Source organism: Tupaia chinensis, unplaced genomic scaffold, assembly GCF_000334495.1.
Source record: "Tupaia chinensis unplaced genomic scaffold, TupChi_1.0 Scaffold000511_1, whole genome shotgun sequence".
NCBI lineage: Eukaryota > Metazoa > Chordata > Mammalia > Scandentia > Tupaiidae > Tupaia > Tupaia belangeri.
The window spans coordinates 2,400,693-2,413,889 of NW_006160024.1; the positions used below are offsets into that span (position 1 = coordinate 2,400,693).

General features: G+C 43.9%; 1 protein-coding gene across 1 annotated transcript; it reads left to right on the forward strand.

Moving 5' to 3' along the window:
* The first annotated feature begins 952 nt into the window (after positions 1-952).
* CHCHD5 (coiled-coil-helix-coiled-coil-helix domain containing 5) lies at positions 953-8,047 on the forward strand. Its single transcript, XM_006156653.3, has 4 exons — positions 953-1,142; positions 2,191-2,331; positions 2,436-2,601; positions 7,884-8,047. Coding segments are annotated over exons 1-4 (333 nt in total). The 5' UTR covers positions 953-1,140; the 3' UTR covers positions 7,908-8,047.
* The last annotated feature ends 5,150 nt before the right edge of the window (positions 8,048-13,197 follow it).

Genomic DNA, 13,197 nt, shown 5'->3' on the forward strand with positions numbered 1-13,197 from the left:
CTACTGGAGGTATCAGAGGCAGATCAAGTGGCCAGTGTGTAGTTATGGGATGTAACCTGCTAATCAGTGTAGCTCGGGGCTACAGCTTTCTATAACAATGCTCGCTTATCCAGAACTGAGGGTCCAGGTTCCGTGCTGAAATGCTCACTTGCACTATGTCCTGTGAAGGATGTTACTGGCATCATCCCTATTTAACAGACGGGCACGCTGAGACTACAAGTGTTTGGCACTTGCTCACAGCCAAATAGCTCTTGCTTATCTGAAGTCGGGTTAGTGCCCTTTCCGCTCACTGGAGTCCGAGTTTTGGAAGACCTCTGCATGCTAGAAGGCAGAACAAACGCTCGGTTCTCCGACCAAGGAATGGCCAGCCTCGTTAAGTATGATCTATCTAGCCTCACATTTTGAAAACAGATAAAGAAGGGAAGTGGAAACGGCCACACCAGGAAGCATTACAAAGAGGGAAGACAACTTGCCATGGTTGCCTGGAGCCAGGATTAAAATCCACATCCGTTGACCGTAGAGCTCAGGAACAAGAGGCAACCCAGGCTGAGCAGATGGAAGACCTAAACCAGAGTTGTCTGGCTGTAGAGGTGACTGCCCTTCCCCGCGGTGCCCGAGGGCGCGCGGAGGACCGACGGTGAGCGCGTGCGCAATGCTCCCGTCCCTGAGAACAGCAGCCCACATAGCCATGGCGTCCAACCAAGCAGCCCACAGCAGCGGGCTGAGGGGCTGCAGGAGCGGCAGCCGCTCACTCCAGCAAGGCCACCGGGTGCGTGAAGCTATAGCTCAGCCCACAAGGCACCGCGCGCCTCAGCGTTGCAATTGCTTTGGGGCCAGGTACAGCTGCACTTCCGATTGCTTCCTGGGCGCTGCCACGGCAAGCCGGAAGTACGGTTAAAGCCACGCCCAGACGGGCCGGAAGAGGTTATAAAGGTCACCGCTCTGACGAGCCCAGGCCGGAAGGAGAGGCAGGGCGTCGCCATGACAGGACGAGCCTAAAGGGAATTGGCCTGCGAGTCCGTTCTGTGACCGGAAACTAAAAGGCAAAGAGGGCTGGACAGGGCGCCGCCATGACAGCCTGACGCCGGAAAAGGCGGGTCGCTCTTCCCTGACTGATCCCGCGCCGGCACCGTTCTCGAAATGTGAGTAAGGAAGGCGTCAACCGCGTAGCTACTGCAGCACTTTCTCTTCCCCAGTGGCCTGGACTTAATGCAGGATCTTGGTAGATCTTTATTCCCTGGAGATCCAACGCGCTGGATTCCGTGCCTTTCCGCACAGCTCCGCCTCTTCGCGTGTCCAGGCCCCGCCCTCTGAGCGTTTTGCCTCGCCCCTTTCCTCCTCGTGGCTTTCGGGTTCATCTCTGATCACCCGAGCTCCGCCTCTAGAATCCTAGGCCGGGCCCTGCACACTGCAATACTAGGACTTCGGAGTTGCATAAGGATCTTTAAAACTCATATACCAGTGCCTGGAGATCCAAGATGGATCGCAAACCCTATTTTTTGAACCTCCCAATTGTGCTCAGGACACCACACTTGTGCTGTGCCTAGGTCCCACAGATTTGTTCCCAGATCACCGTGACCTTGCTCTGAATTTCCAGATTTTGTCTCCTCAATCCCAAAAGCATACTTCTCCACATCTACCCAAGAATCCCAAACATATCCAAAAGTTTCAGATCACTGTTCCACCCTAGTAACCGCAAAGACATCCCAGGGTCTCATGTCTTATCTGCAGTTCCCTTCTACCCAGGTCTCATCTTGAGACCCTGGCCAAGATCTTGGCCCAGGATCTGAGACCTCATCATCTTGAATCTCTAAACCTCACTCTTAGGACCTCTAAATCCATTTTGTATTCCCAAGTTCTTTACTTGGAACACTAAATCTTCTAAGCCTTTTTATCCCCCCTTCATGATTCTTTGGTCTACAAAGAATTCAAAGACCCTTCTTCCAGGACTCCCAAGACCTTCCTTAAATAACCAGACCTTGTTTTAGGACTTCCACTGTCTCCTCAGAAGCTTTCACCATGCTCTGCAATATCCAGGGCTCAGATCTTACCTCTACACCTCCTTGGCCCCATCCCCCTATCCTTCAGAATCCTAATCTGCTTAAGGCCCATAGTCCTATCTCAGACCCAGATCAGAACTCCTTTCTTGTGTGCTGCTTGGAATTATCTTTAGTGCACTCTGTTTCACAGGCAGGCAGCCCTGGAGATCACTGCTCGCTACTGTGGCCGGGAGCTGGAGCAATATGGCCAGTGTGTGGCAGCCAAGCCTGAGTCTTGGCAGCGAGACTGTCACCACCTTAAGATGAGCATTGCTCGATGCACATCCTCCCAGTGAGTATGGGCAAATAGACAATAGTGCTGGGTGGGGGTGGGGTGGGGGATGGTGGACAACAGAGTAGGAGTCTCCCAGGACCTAAAATGTCCTGCCGCCACAGCCCAATCATCCGCCAGATCCGCCAGGCTTGTGCTGAGCCTTTTGAGGCCTTTGAGGAATGTCTTCGACAGAATGAAGCTGCTGTGGGCAACTGTGCAGATCATGTGCGCCGCTTCCTGCAGTGTGCTGAGCAGGTGCAACTGCCAATGTCACCCAGGACTGTGGAGGTAAGGGAAGCTCACCAGTTTATCAATTTCCTCCAAAGTTTCCCCCCTTATCCTAGTTGTTTAGGGTAAAGACTTTGGAGTCAGTCCCATTCCCCATTACCACACAGGCCTTTACTGTGCCTCCAGAATCCAGAACATGAACACCTTTTGCCCTCTGCTTTAGTCCAACCACCTTCCTCACCTCTCCACTACAGGTATCTCTACTAAGATACCTGCCTTAGCTTTCTACCTGGTTTCCCAGAATACTTCATTTGCCTCCATACAGTGGTCAGAGTGAGCATTTAAGAACTGAAATGTAGGGGGGCCAGCATTTGGCATTGTGGTAGCCAACTGCAGTTTGAGTCCTGAACCCAGCAACTTGAAAATCTGGAGTGGAGAATGGAGGAGGATGGATTGCTGCATGGTCATACCTCTGGGGAGTGATTTCCCACTTTCTGTCTCTTTATCCAGGCTGAGCGTAAGTGCTCTATGGCAAAAACAAAAATATAAACAAAAGAAACAAAAACTTATGAAATCTAGTTGCATTACATTTTTATTTAAAACATTCCAGTGGCTGGGACCAACAGGTGACGTGAAGGTTAAGGCACTAGACTTGAACATGGCCGACAGTGGTTTGAGTCTCAGCTTTCTCACTTTCTTTCTCCTTGTCTCTCTCTGGTGAGTACACATGCCCTGTAGCAAATTAAAAATAAATAATAGTAATGATAGATAAAATTAAATCAATCTTAAAAAAACAAAACAAAACAAAACAAAACTCTCCAGTGGCTTCACATTCACATTAAGAATAAAACTTCAGAGGCCAGTGGGTGGCATGGTGGTTAAGGGCACTGGACTCCCACATGGCCAACCATGGTTTGAGTCCTGGACCTGGAGGCTTGCTTTCTCACTTTCTCTCTCTCTCTTGTGCTCTCTCTCTCTCTTGCTTACTCACTCACTCTGTCTCTCTCTGGTCAAATTAAAATAAGTAAATAAATAAAGTTGAATAAAATATTAAAAAAAAAAAAAGAACAAAACTTCAAGTCTTTGCTGGGCTTCTTGCGTTTTTTCTCATGCTGACCTCATCTACCTCCTACCTTACCCATTCTCTCCTTTCTCATTATTCCATAGCAGTACTGGTAGAGGTGGCAGGGTAGGGTGAGCAAAACAAATCTTAACTCTTTTTGGGGCCAGGTGGCATAGAGATTAAGGTGACTGGATCCCACATGACTGACTGTTACAGTTCAAGTCCTGGACCTGGTAACTTGAAAAACACGTTAGACAATGTGTGTGTGTGTGTGTGTGTGTGTGTGTGTGTGTGTACACCCAAAATCCCAGGAGAATGGAGAAGGGATTGCATTGTGGCCATTCCCCTTAGGAGTTTCTTGCTTCTTCTCTCTGTCTCTGGTGAGTGAACATGCCCTATAGCAATTTTTTTTTAAATCATATTCTTTTTATCATGTATAGGACATAAACAGATATACAGTATATCCGTGGTATTAAAATGCTATTGGGGCCAGCACATGTCATGGAGGTTAAGATGGCTGAATCCTTTGGGACTAGCAGGTGACAATTAAGGTGCTAGACTCCCACATGACTGACCACAGTTTGAGTCCCAGACTGGTTTCTTGAAACTCACACTGGGTGCCATGTGCATGCATACCTGAAAATCCTAGGGAGAGAATGAAGGAAAAGCGACTGTGGCATGACCATCCCCCTAGGGATGATTTCTTACTTTCCTTTTCTCTGTCTCTCTGGTAAGCACATATTCCCTATGTTAAAAACCTTAAAAAGAAAAAAGAAAAACAATGGCTAGATCTCACACGGCCAACTGTGTGGTTAGAGTCCCAGACCTGGCAGCTTGAAAAACTCATAAGGCATGTGTACATATGTGCCCATAATCCTGAGAACAAAATGTAGAAGAGGGGATTATGTTGTGCCTATGCCCCTTAGGAGGTGCTTTCTCACTTTCCTTCCCTCTCTGTCTCTGACAGGTGCACATGCCCTGTAGTGAGTGGGGAAAAAAATCAACAAAAAACTTTATGGATGAAACAAATATAGAGAAAGACTAAAGAAACTCTTTCTTTGGGAGCAATGATAGAGAACAGATTTGAGAAATGCATTTTCAGACGTTTACTGCCTCTCCCAACCAGTGGTCTGTGAGCTCTAAAGACAAAAGTCACAGCTGTCACTAGCCCTCTCTGAACAACCTCTCATGTGGTTCTGTCTCAGTTCCTACAACCCTGTCTTCTCTGTCATACCATTGGAGCAGCCTTCTGGCCTCTGGTCTAGCTTAACTTTTTCAGTCCTTTCTCTGTGATGGTCACAGAATAAATATGACCATATTTTGCTTCTATTAGAAACCTTTCCATGGCGCTCACTTCCTCCAGGCCACATCTCAACTTCAGCACAGCCTATAGGGCATACAGGATGTTGCCCATGTGACTTCTGGCCCCACCTCTCTCTACTTGCCACCTAACCTCTATGTTCCAGTCTCAGTGAATGTACAGTTACTCAACTGTATGCATGCTCTTCTGCCACCAATTGTTTTCCTCTGCCTGGATTGCCCTTCCTAATTCATCCTCTGGCTGTTTCCTACCGTAGCTTGAGTGGCACACCCTCAGAAAACCTCCCCTGAGTCCTCATCCCTGTCCCTGGGCTCTCAATGTCCCCAATTCCCTTCCATCATGACTCACATTCTGCCATCTTTGTAACTGCTTCCCTCTCATCACCTGCTTCAGGGTAGCTTTTGGAGAGATGCCTTTCTAATCAGGCCCTACAGTCATTGGCTCTTTTTTTTTTAAAATTATTTTATTCAATTTCATTTATTCATTCATTTATTTTAATTTGACCAGAGAGACAGAGACAGAGAGAAAAAGAGAGAGAGAGAGAGAGAGGAAAGTGACAAAGCAAGCCACCAGGTCCAGGACTCGAACCATGGTCGGCCATGTGGGAGTGTCCAGCACCTTAACCACCACACCACTTGCCAGTCCCCTCATTGGCTCTTTTTTAAAAGCAAGGATAGGGCCTGCCTGTGACATGGTGGTTAAGTGCAGTATATCAGTAGCTAGATCCCACATGTCCAACTGCAGTTTGAATCCCAGCCCTGGAGGTATAGAAAAACATGCCAGGTGTATTTGTGTGCTTAGGCATTCCCCAGAATCCTAACAGGATGGAAAAATGGAGAAGGGATTATAGCATGACCATACCCCATTGAGGGATTTGTTCTCTGGGGAGTACAATGTTCTCTGGTAATTCAAAGAAAAAAAAGTTTATTTTTTTATTTTGAAAGAATTATTTAATTTTATGTATTCATTTATTTATTTTAATTTGACCAGAGAGTGACACAGAGAAAGAGAGAGAGAGAAAGTGAGAAAGCAAGCCTCCAGGTTCAGGACTTGAACTATGGTCAGCCACATGGGAGTACCCAGTGCCTTAACCATTATGCCACTTGCTGGCTCCAGAAAAAAAAATATTTTTAATTGGAAAAAAAATAAAAAGGATAACTGCAGAAACCAACCAGAAGGACTTAACTCTCCTCAGGAAACATTCAGTAATAATCACATGCTGTCTGTGCTAGTTCTCAGCCATCTGTTGGGGATGTTTCCTAAAGGGTTTTGGGGATCTGAACAGTAACGACCTCACTCTATCTTAGGACCTGTTGCTCTACTCACCCTGGACAAGTAACAAGCCTCTTTGATCTCCCTGTGGCCACGCTGTCCCCACAGTCTATCTTCTCTGGCAGCCAAAAGCATCCACAAGCAGCCAAAAGAGCTTTTAAAATGGAAATTAGGTCATATCTCTCCCCTTTAAAACCTTCTCATGGTTTTCCATTGCATCAGAGTAACTAATACCGATTTTCTCCTTACTGTCATCTTTCTGGTGACAGCATCCTTTTCTTCCCTAGTTGGAGACAGTGAGAGTCACTCCTGCTGTGTTTCCTACTCTACACAACAGCAAACACACAAATAATTTTAACTCAGACAACATGATATAAAGATTTGATGGAACATTTCATGTTTTTGTAGCTGACATTTAAAGTGCTACATGCACCTCCCCCTCTGTGGAGAACAGTCAATCTGAGCAAACATGGTGACCTCTAGGTACATGCAAAAATGCGGTTCCATGAGCTATCATTTCCATGGTGATAGAAAAAATTTACATGCGAATACACTAACTGCCTGAAACTGCAGAGCTGTATCTGTTTAAAGGAAGCCTTGTGTGTTTATCAAAATTCACCAAAAGATCAGAAAAACTACATGGTGCCAGTTGTTTTTGCATCTTTAGCCTATTAATATCCAAAGACAACTGCCTCTGCATTCCATTTCCTCTTCCCCCATTTTCTGCTCTTTAAAAGAATAAATGTGAGACCGGTTCGGGGTTGCCACTATCTCCATCAGAGAAGTTGGGCCCACCTGATTGTTGGTTTTCTATATTTATATGTATTTGTGTGTTTATGTTTATTTCTAATCCACAACACCCCCACTCAAAAAAGTGTTCTGCCAAGCAAGTCCCAACTTCCCTCCACATACACCTCTGTTTTTAACCCTGATTCAGTTTTCTTTATAAAATTTGTCACATTTTTAGTCCTATATTTAAAAAAAAAACAAAAAACAAAAAAAAAACACCAGCGCACATATGCATGCCAGAGAGAGAGAGCGAGCGAGAAAGAGAAAGCACCTTTCTTGGGGGCCTGGTCATGCTGCAATCATTTTCCTCTATTTTTCCAGCCCATTAGGATCCTAGGCATGTGCATATATGCCTGGCATGTTTACTCTAGGGCCAGGATTTGAACCATGATTAGCCATGTGGAATCCAACTCCTTCTGCACAGTGCTTAACCATTGGACCATGGGCCCAGCCCAATCACCATATTTCTGTTCATTTGTCGTCTGTCCCTCCCTACTTGATTGTAAACTTCCTAGTCAGAGATTTTTGCCTGCTGGGTCTCCAGTTACCTTTAACAATACCAGGCACCCGATAGATGCTCAGTAACAACAGTGGAATGGTGCCTTCCTAAGAATTTGAGATAATATATTTGTAATTTGATTATAGAAACACTGGTAGGGGAGTGGAGAAGAGAGACAGAAAGAAGAAGGCATTCAATACAAAGTGCATTATCAAGCACTGCTCCCAGGCCAGCTCACCATGACTGACTTATTTACATGGCACCTGGCCAGTGTCATTGCCTGGCACCATCTCCCTCCAGACTGTAGGCTCTGCAAGGGCAGCCTCTGCTGTATCTACATAGTGTCTCTGGGGATGGGCACAATAGAGGTGATAGTAGATGTTGTGTTTTCTCCACAGGCACAGCCTCTTCCTGCTTCCTGAGGATGCTTGACTATAGAAAAACTGGACATGAAGGACTGGCCACTTGGTGTCCCCACTGCCACAGATGGCCACATGGAGTTCTATGGGCCTGGCTTCCCTGGACATCAGGACCCCAATAAATAAAGACGCTGTGTATTGGGCTTTAGTTCCTGCCTTCAGCCCCTAAGGGGATCCTAGGAGAGCTGGCTGGGAAGAAACACTGATTGCTCCCTAGCTTCACCTGGTGTGCTAAGGAAGGGTCTGAGAGGGGACAGGATGCTCCATCTACTCACAGGGTTAAGACAGCTCCTCTTCCCTTGTTAGCTCTTTCAAACAGCCAATTCCTGTCTCCTGCTACATGCACAGTGAGGAAGGGCTCTTTCTTCTTTACACTCTAGCTTTCGCCAGATCTTTATTGAATTTTCTTGAGGCATGGGGGCCAATAAGTAGTACACCTCTTTCTCTGCTGAATTCAGAACAAGTTGAATGGTAAAAATAGGCATTAGGCAATGGAGATGAAGCATCCTTCATAGGGCTTGGTCACATTGCAGTTCCTTCCCTCCAGCCTGCCAGCTTACCAGGCTCCTGGGCATGAGCACACTAGACTGAGGACTTGAACTATGGTCTGTGTGTGGTTTCTAACTCTGTGTTCTGGTAAGCAGCCAGCTTGTACCACAGAGGCTGAGCCAACTGCAGCTTCTTAATGTTTTTCCTTAAGATTAGAGGCTCTGTGGGTACAGCCAGTTGATCACAGACTCCCCAGTTGGGGCAAGTCCTAAAAAGCAGAGATCAGAAAGGCAAGTGTGTAGGACAGAGAAAGACCCCCAGAGCACTGAACTGAACACATCTGTGGCCTGCACCTAGATTCACCATTCACACAAGTTGCTTCTCCTTATACATGATGTCAACTCGCTGAAAGTTAGATTGACTGGCCATCTGAAACCCAAGGCTATGCTCTGGCTTGGAAAAATGAGCCTAGTTCATGGGAGTCTCTCCTGGGGATTAATCTCCAAAATGAAGTTGTTGCCTTAGGACCTAAGGTGGAAGTCCTGTGTAGTCAGGGTTGCAGTAGCCACCAGCTGCTTTGACTGAGGCAGGAAGAAACCTAAATTGTGGAGAGAGGATTACGATCCTTTCCTGTGGTCCCTGAAAGGGTTGCCTGAGTCCTGTTGGTCTTCTGTTCTCAGCTTATTTCCTTGCACTGTGGATGGAGTTCTTGGGGGGCAATAAGTAATACACCTCTTTACCTGATGAATTCAGGTTATGTGGATGTTTTCAGCCCACACTGCTTTGACTGAGTAATCTAGAATGGGATTCTCTATGCAACTAAAAGAGTTAAAATGGAGACAAAAGACAAAATGGAGATCCAGACCGCATTTTTAGAACATTGCTAAATTGACATCTTTTCAATAGGTTAGCCCAGCTTCCTTATATGATAGTCTTAGGAGTCCAAGAGAGTGAAAATTGGAACGTTAAAGACAATATTTTTTTACCACATTTTACTAGTAAAAGCAGTCATGAGGCCAGTCCAGAGTAGAAGAGTGGGCAGATTTGACTTGATGGCATTTGCGAAGAATCTGTGTCCATATTAAACTACCACAAGGATTTACGGTTTCTATTTCCTCTATCTGTTTGGTAAATTGTATTTTTCCAGGAATTTTTCACATCATCTACTGTTATGGTTTTTCTCTTCCTAAATTTATGTTGAAACTTAATTGCTTGGGGCCAGAGGATGGTGTAGTGGTTAAGGTGCTGGACTCCCACATGGCCAACTATAGTTCGAGCCCTGGACTAGTGGTTTGAAACTCACACTGGTCATGTGTGTGTGCATGCTCAAAATTCCAAGAGGAGAATGGATTGTGGCATGGCCACTACCACCCTTACCCACCCCGGGGAGTGATTTCTCGCTTTCCGTCTTTGTCTCTCGGTGTCTCTTCAGTGAGCACACATGCTAGCAAAACTTACTTAAAAAAATAAAAAAGAAACTTTATTGCCACAATACAGTATTAAGAGGTGGAATTTTAAAGAGGTGATTAGGTCACGAGGGCTCTGCCCTCAAGAATGGATAAATGTTGGGGCCGGCAGGTGGCATGGTGGTTAAGGGCCCTTAACTCCCGCATGGCTGACTGGTTTGAGTTCCAGACCTGGTGGCTTGCTTTCTCACTTCTCTCTCTCTCTCTCTCTCTCTCTCTCATCAAATTAAAATAAATAAATAAAAAATAAAGTTCAATAAAAAAAGTAAAATATTTTTAAAAAGAATAGATAAATGTTATCATGAGAGTGGGTTAATAATAAAGGGAAAAGGTTCACAATAAAAAATGAGTTCATCTTGATTTCCTTTTTTCTGTTTCGTGCATTCACTTTTACCTCCACCCTTCTGCCATGAGTTGACCCTCACCAGATGCAGAAACCATGCTCGTGGTCTTCCCATCCTCCAGAATTGTGAGCCAAGTAAATTTAAATTATTTGTAAGTTACCCTAATCTGTCATATTCTGTTATAGCAACAAAAAACAGACAAAGAGTTTGGCTGCTGTGGTGCAGCAGTAACACAAATGCTCTGCAAGACTGGAAGCCATATGACTAATCACTGGTTCGGATCCCTGAGTTACCTTGAATACATGGTGTGTGTGTGTGTGTGTGTGTGTGTGTGTGTGTGTGTGTGTACACCTACAATCTCGAGGAGGTAGAAGGCTGGGGAAAGGGTCTTGCAGCGTGATGAACCTAATTAGGATGCTGCTTTATTATGCATGCATGTGCCATGCACGTGCGATCTCATTAAAAAGAAAGAAAGCAGAACAAGACATCTACGGTTTCAATTTGCCATAAATTAATGTTTTTTTAGTATCTTCTTGATGTCTATAGAATCACTAGTGATAACTTCCTTTTCTTTTCTGACAGTGGTTGATTATACTCTAATACTTTTTTGATCAGTCCTGAATAGTTTTATTAACATTTTCATAGAATTTATTTTTGACTTTTATCAATGCTATTGGCATATCTGTTTTTACTTTAATTAATTCTGTTTCCTTTTTTGGATTTAATTTTTAATTTTCTTTTTCTTTCCCCACCCCCGACAGGGTGCATGTGCTTGCCAAACAGATACAGAGGAAGCACTCTTCAATAGGGTATGAACACCTTGCAGTCTCCTTTCGTCCTCCATCCCATCAGGATTCTAGGCACACATGCATTGTACCCAGCATGTTTTTCAAGCTGCCAGGGCTGAGATTTGAAAACCACTGTGCCACAGAGCCAGTCCTATTTTCTACCTTATTGAAATGAATGTTTAGCTCACTGGTTTTCAGCCTTTCTTCTTTTCTAATGAATGCACTTAAATTTTTCATAAAATGTTAGCTTTCTATTTTGATTTCTTCATTGAGCTCAGACTATTTAGTAGAATCATATTTTTAAATTTCTAAACATATGGGGGTATTTCTAGTTATATTGCCTAATTGCAATTGGTCTGGGAACAAAATTATATACAGTTTTAATCTTCTAAAATGTGTTGAGACTTTATAGCTTGGCATATGTTTAGTTTTTGTTAATGTGCCATATGTTCTTGAATCATAATCCTTGGTTCATGATGCACTGGCTTAGCTTAGGTTCCACCAGAAACAGATCCCGAGACAAGGATTTGGGAGATGATCCCAGAAAGCATTGGTAGGGCAGTGGGAAGGGAGACAGGGAAGAGGCACATTAAAGGGCACATTATCAAGCAAATTACCACTGTGGACAGTAGCTCGGTTCTCAGGGAACTTTGGAAAATCATTAGAACATATTCCCAGTCAAGGGGTGAGAGTGCTTATACACTAATCCCTAGCAGTTATTTAGTTGAGAGCTAATTGGGCACCCAGGGTTTTAATTCCCTGATACTTTCTAAATGGAATTTGTCACATTTACATTTGTAATCTGCTTAATATTAGATAAATAAAGTCTAATTCATATCCAACTGTAAGCAATCTTTAGTTTTATGTTTTCTCAGGTTTTATTATAACCTTCACAGAAGCCAAGAAGATGACTTGAGACCCAGGTGCTTTGGCACAGGTAGTAGAGTGCTGCTATGCATTGCCAAAGCCATATAAGAAGGCCCCACATTTAAATCCTGGATTGATCTAAGCATGCTAGATGCATCCATAATCCTGGCTGGCTGACAGGTAAAGGGGAGAATCATGGGATGGCAAAATCCTGTCAAAGATTCCTCACTTTTCCTCTCTCTCTCTCACTCATTAAGTAAATTAATTAACTTTTTAAAATATCTGAAACTCTGTTGTTTAAATCAAAATATATAATATGTAGGGATTTGTCATTGCCATGATTACATTACAGAAACATGATTATTGGTATAACCTGATAGATTAGCTTTACACTAAAGGGCCAAGATATCTGTTAGAATTTCCCCTTTGGCTCACCCACTGGACATTTAACTATAATATCTGAGACAGGAAATGTAATTTTAAAAATGTAATTTTACTCAGTTTCGCAGAGCAGTCAGTCAAGGGAACAATACTGCATCCATTTGTGTGGTGTGCCTAAATTAGTAGTGGCTGTTATTTTTGACTGAGCATTGGTGTCTTTCTGGGGTAGGGGAGGCAAAAAAAACAAAACCAAAACAAAATCAGTTTTGATTGACTTAGAAGTATTAATTCTTGCATGTCTCATCCTGAACTCATGAGATTCAGTCATCGTATGTATTTTTATATACCTTCTTCCACCATGCACGACCCTGAATTGTTTTCTGCGTGTCATACACTATGATCTGTTTGGTGACTTACTTTCCTGATCCAGTTGTAGGAATCCTTCCAGTTACCATTAAAACAATATCATCACTTAGTCTTTGTTTTCAGTGATGTCTGGGTCATGATAGCATTGGTATTATAATCGTTCTCATTTTCATGAGCCGAATGCTTGTGGTCATGACATTCACAGTGTTAAAAGTTAAACTAGTACTGTCTCGATACAAAGCACAACAGTTAATCCACAGTCAAAGACAGATTGTTAACCTGTAACTACAATGGACTTCAGTTGTGCACTGTCACAGCATTCAGGGCGGTGCAACAATGGATGATTCACTCTTGTGAGTCACAAATGATAGCTCAGGAAAAACAGTAACATGTGATTATGGAGCTTTCTATTCAGACTTCTCAACCAAAATCCACACTTGCATATCAACTGCCCGTTCAAAATATCTCTTTTGATTTCTTAAAATATTTCAGTCCTACCATGTTCAGAGCTGAGCTCCTGGTTCTGCTCTTAAAACTGGCCTCAAAATTGTGAGCACAGTAGGAAATTCTGTTGGCTCCATCCATATATATA

What these genes read in the sequence shown, in the direction of transcription:
- CHCHD5 (XM_006156653.3), top strand. An exon ending in GCTCGATGCACATCCTCCCA is followed by an intron (nt 2,332 to 2,435) that starts GTGAGTATGGGC and finishes CTGCCGCCACAG; the next exon opens with CCCAATCATCCGCCAGATCC. An exon ending in TGTCACCCAGGACTGTGGAG is followed by an intron (nt 2,602 to 7,883) that starts GTAAGGGAAGCT and finishes TTTTCTCCACAG; the next exon opens with GCACAGCCTCTTCCTGCTTC.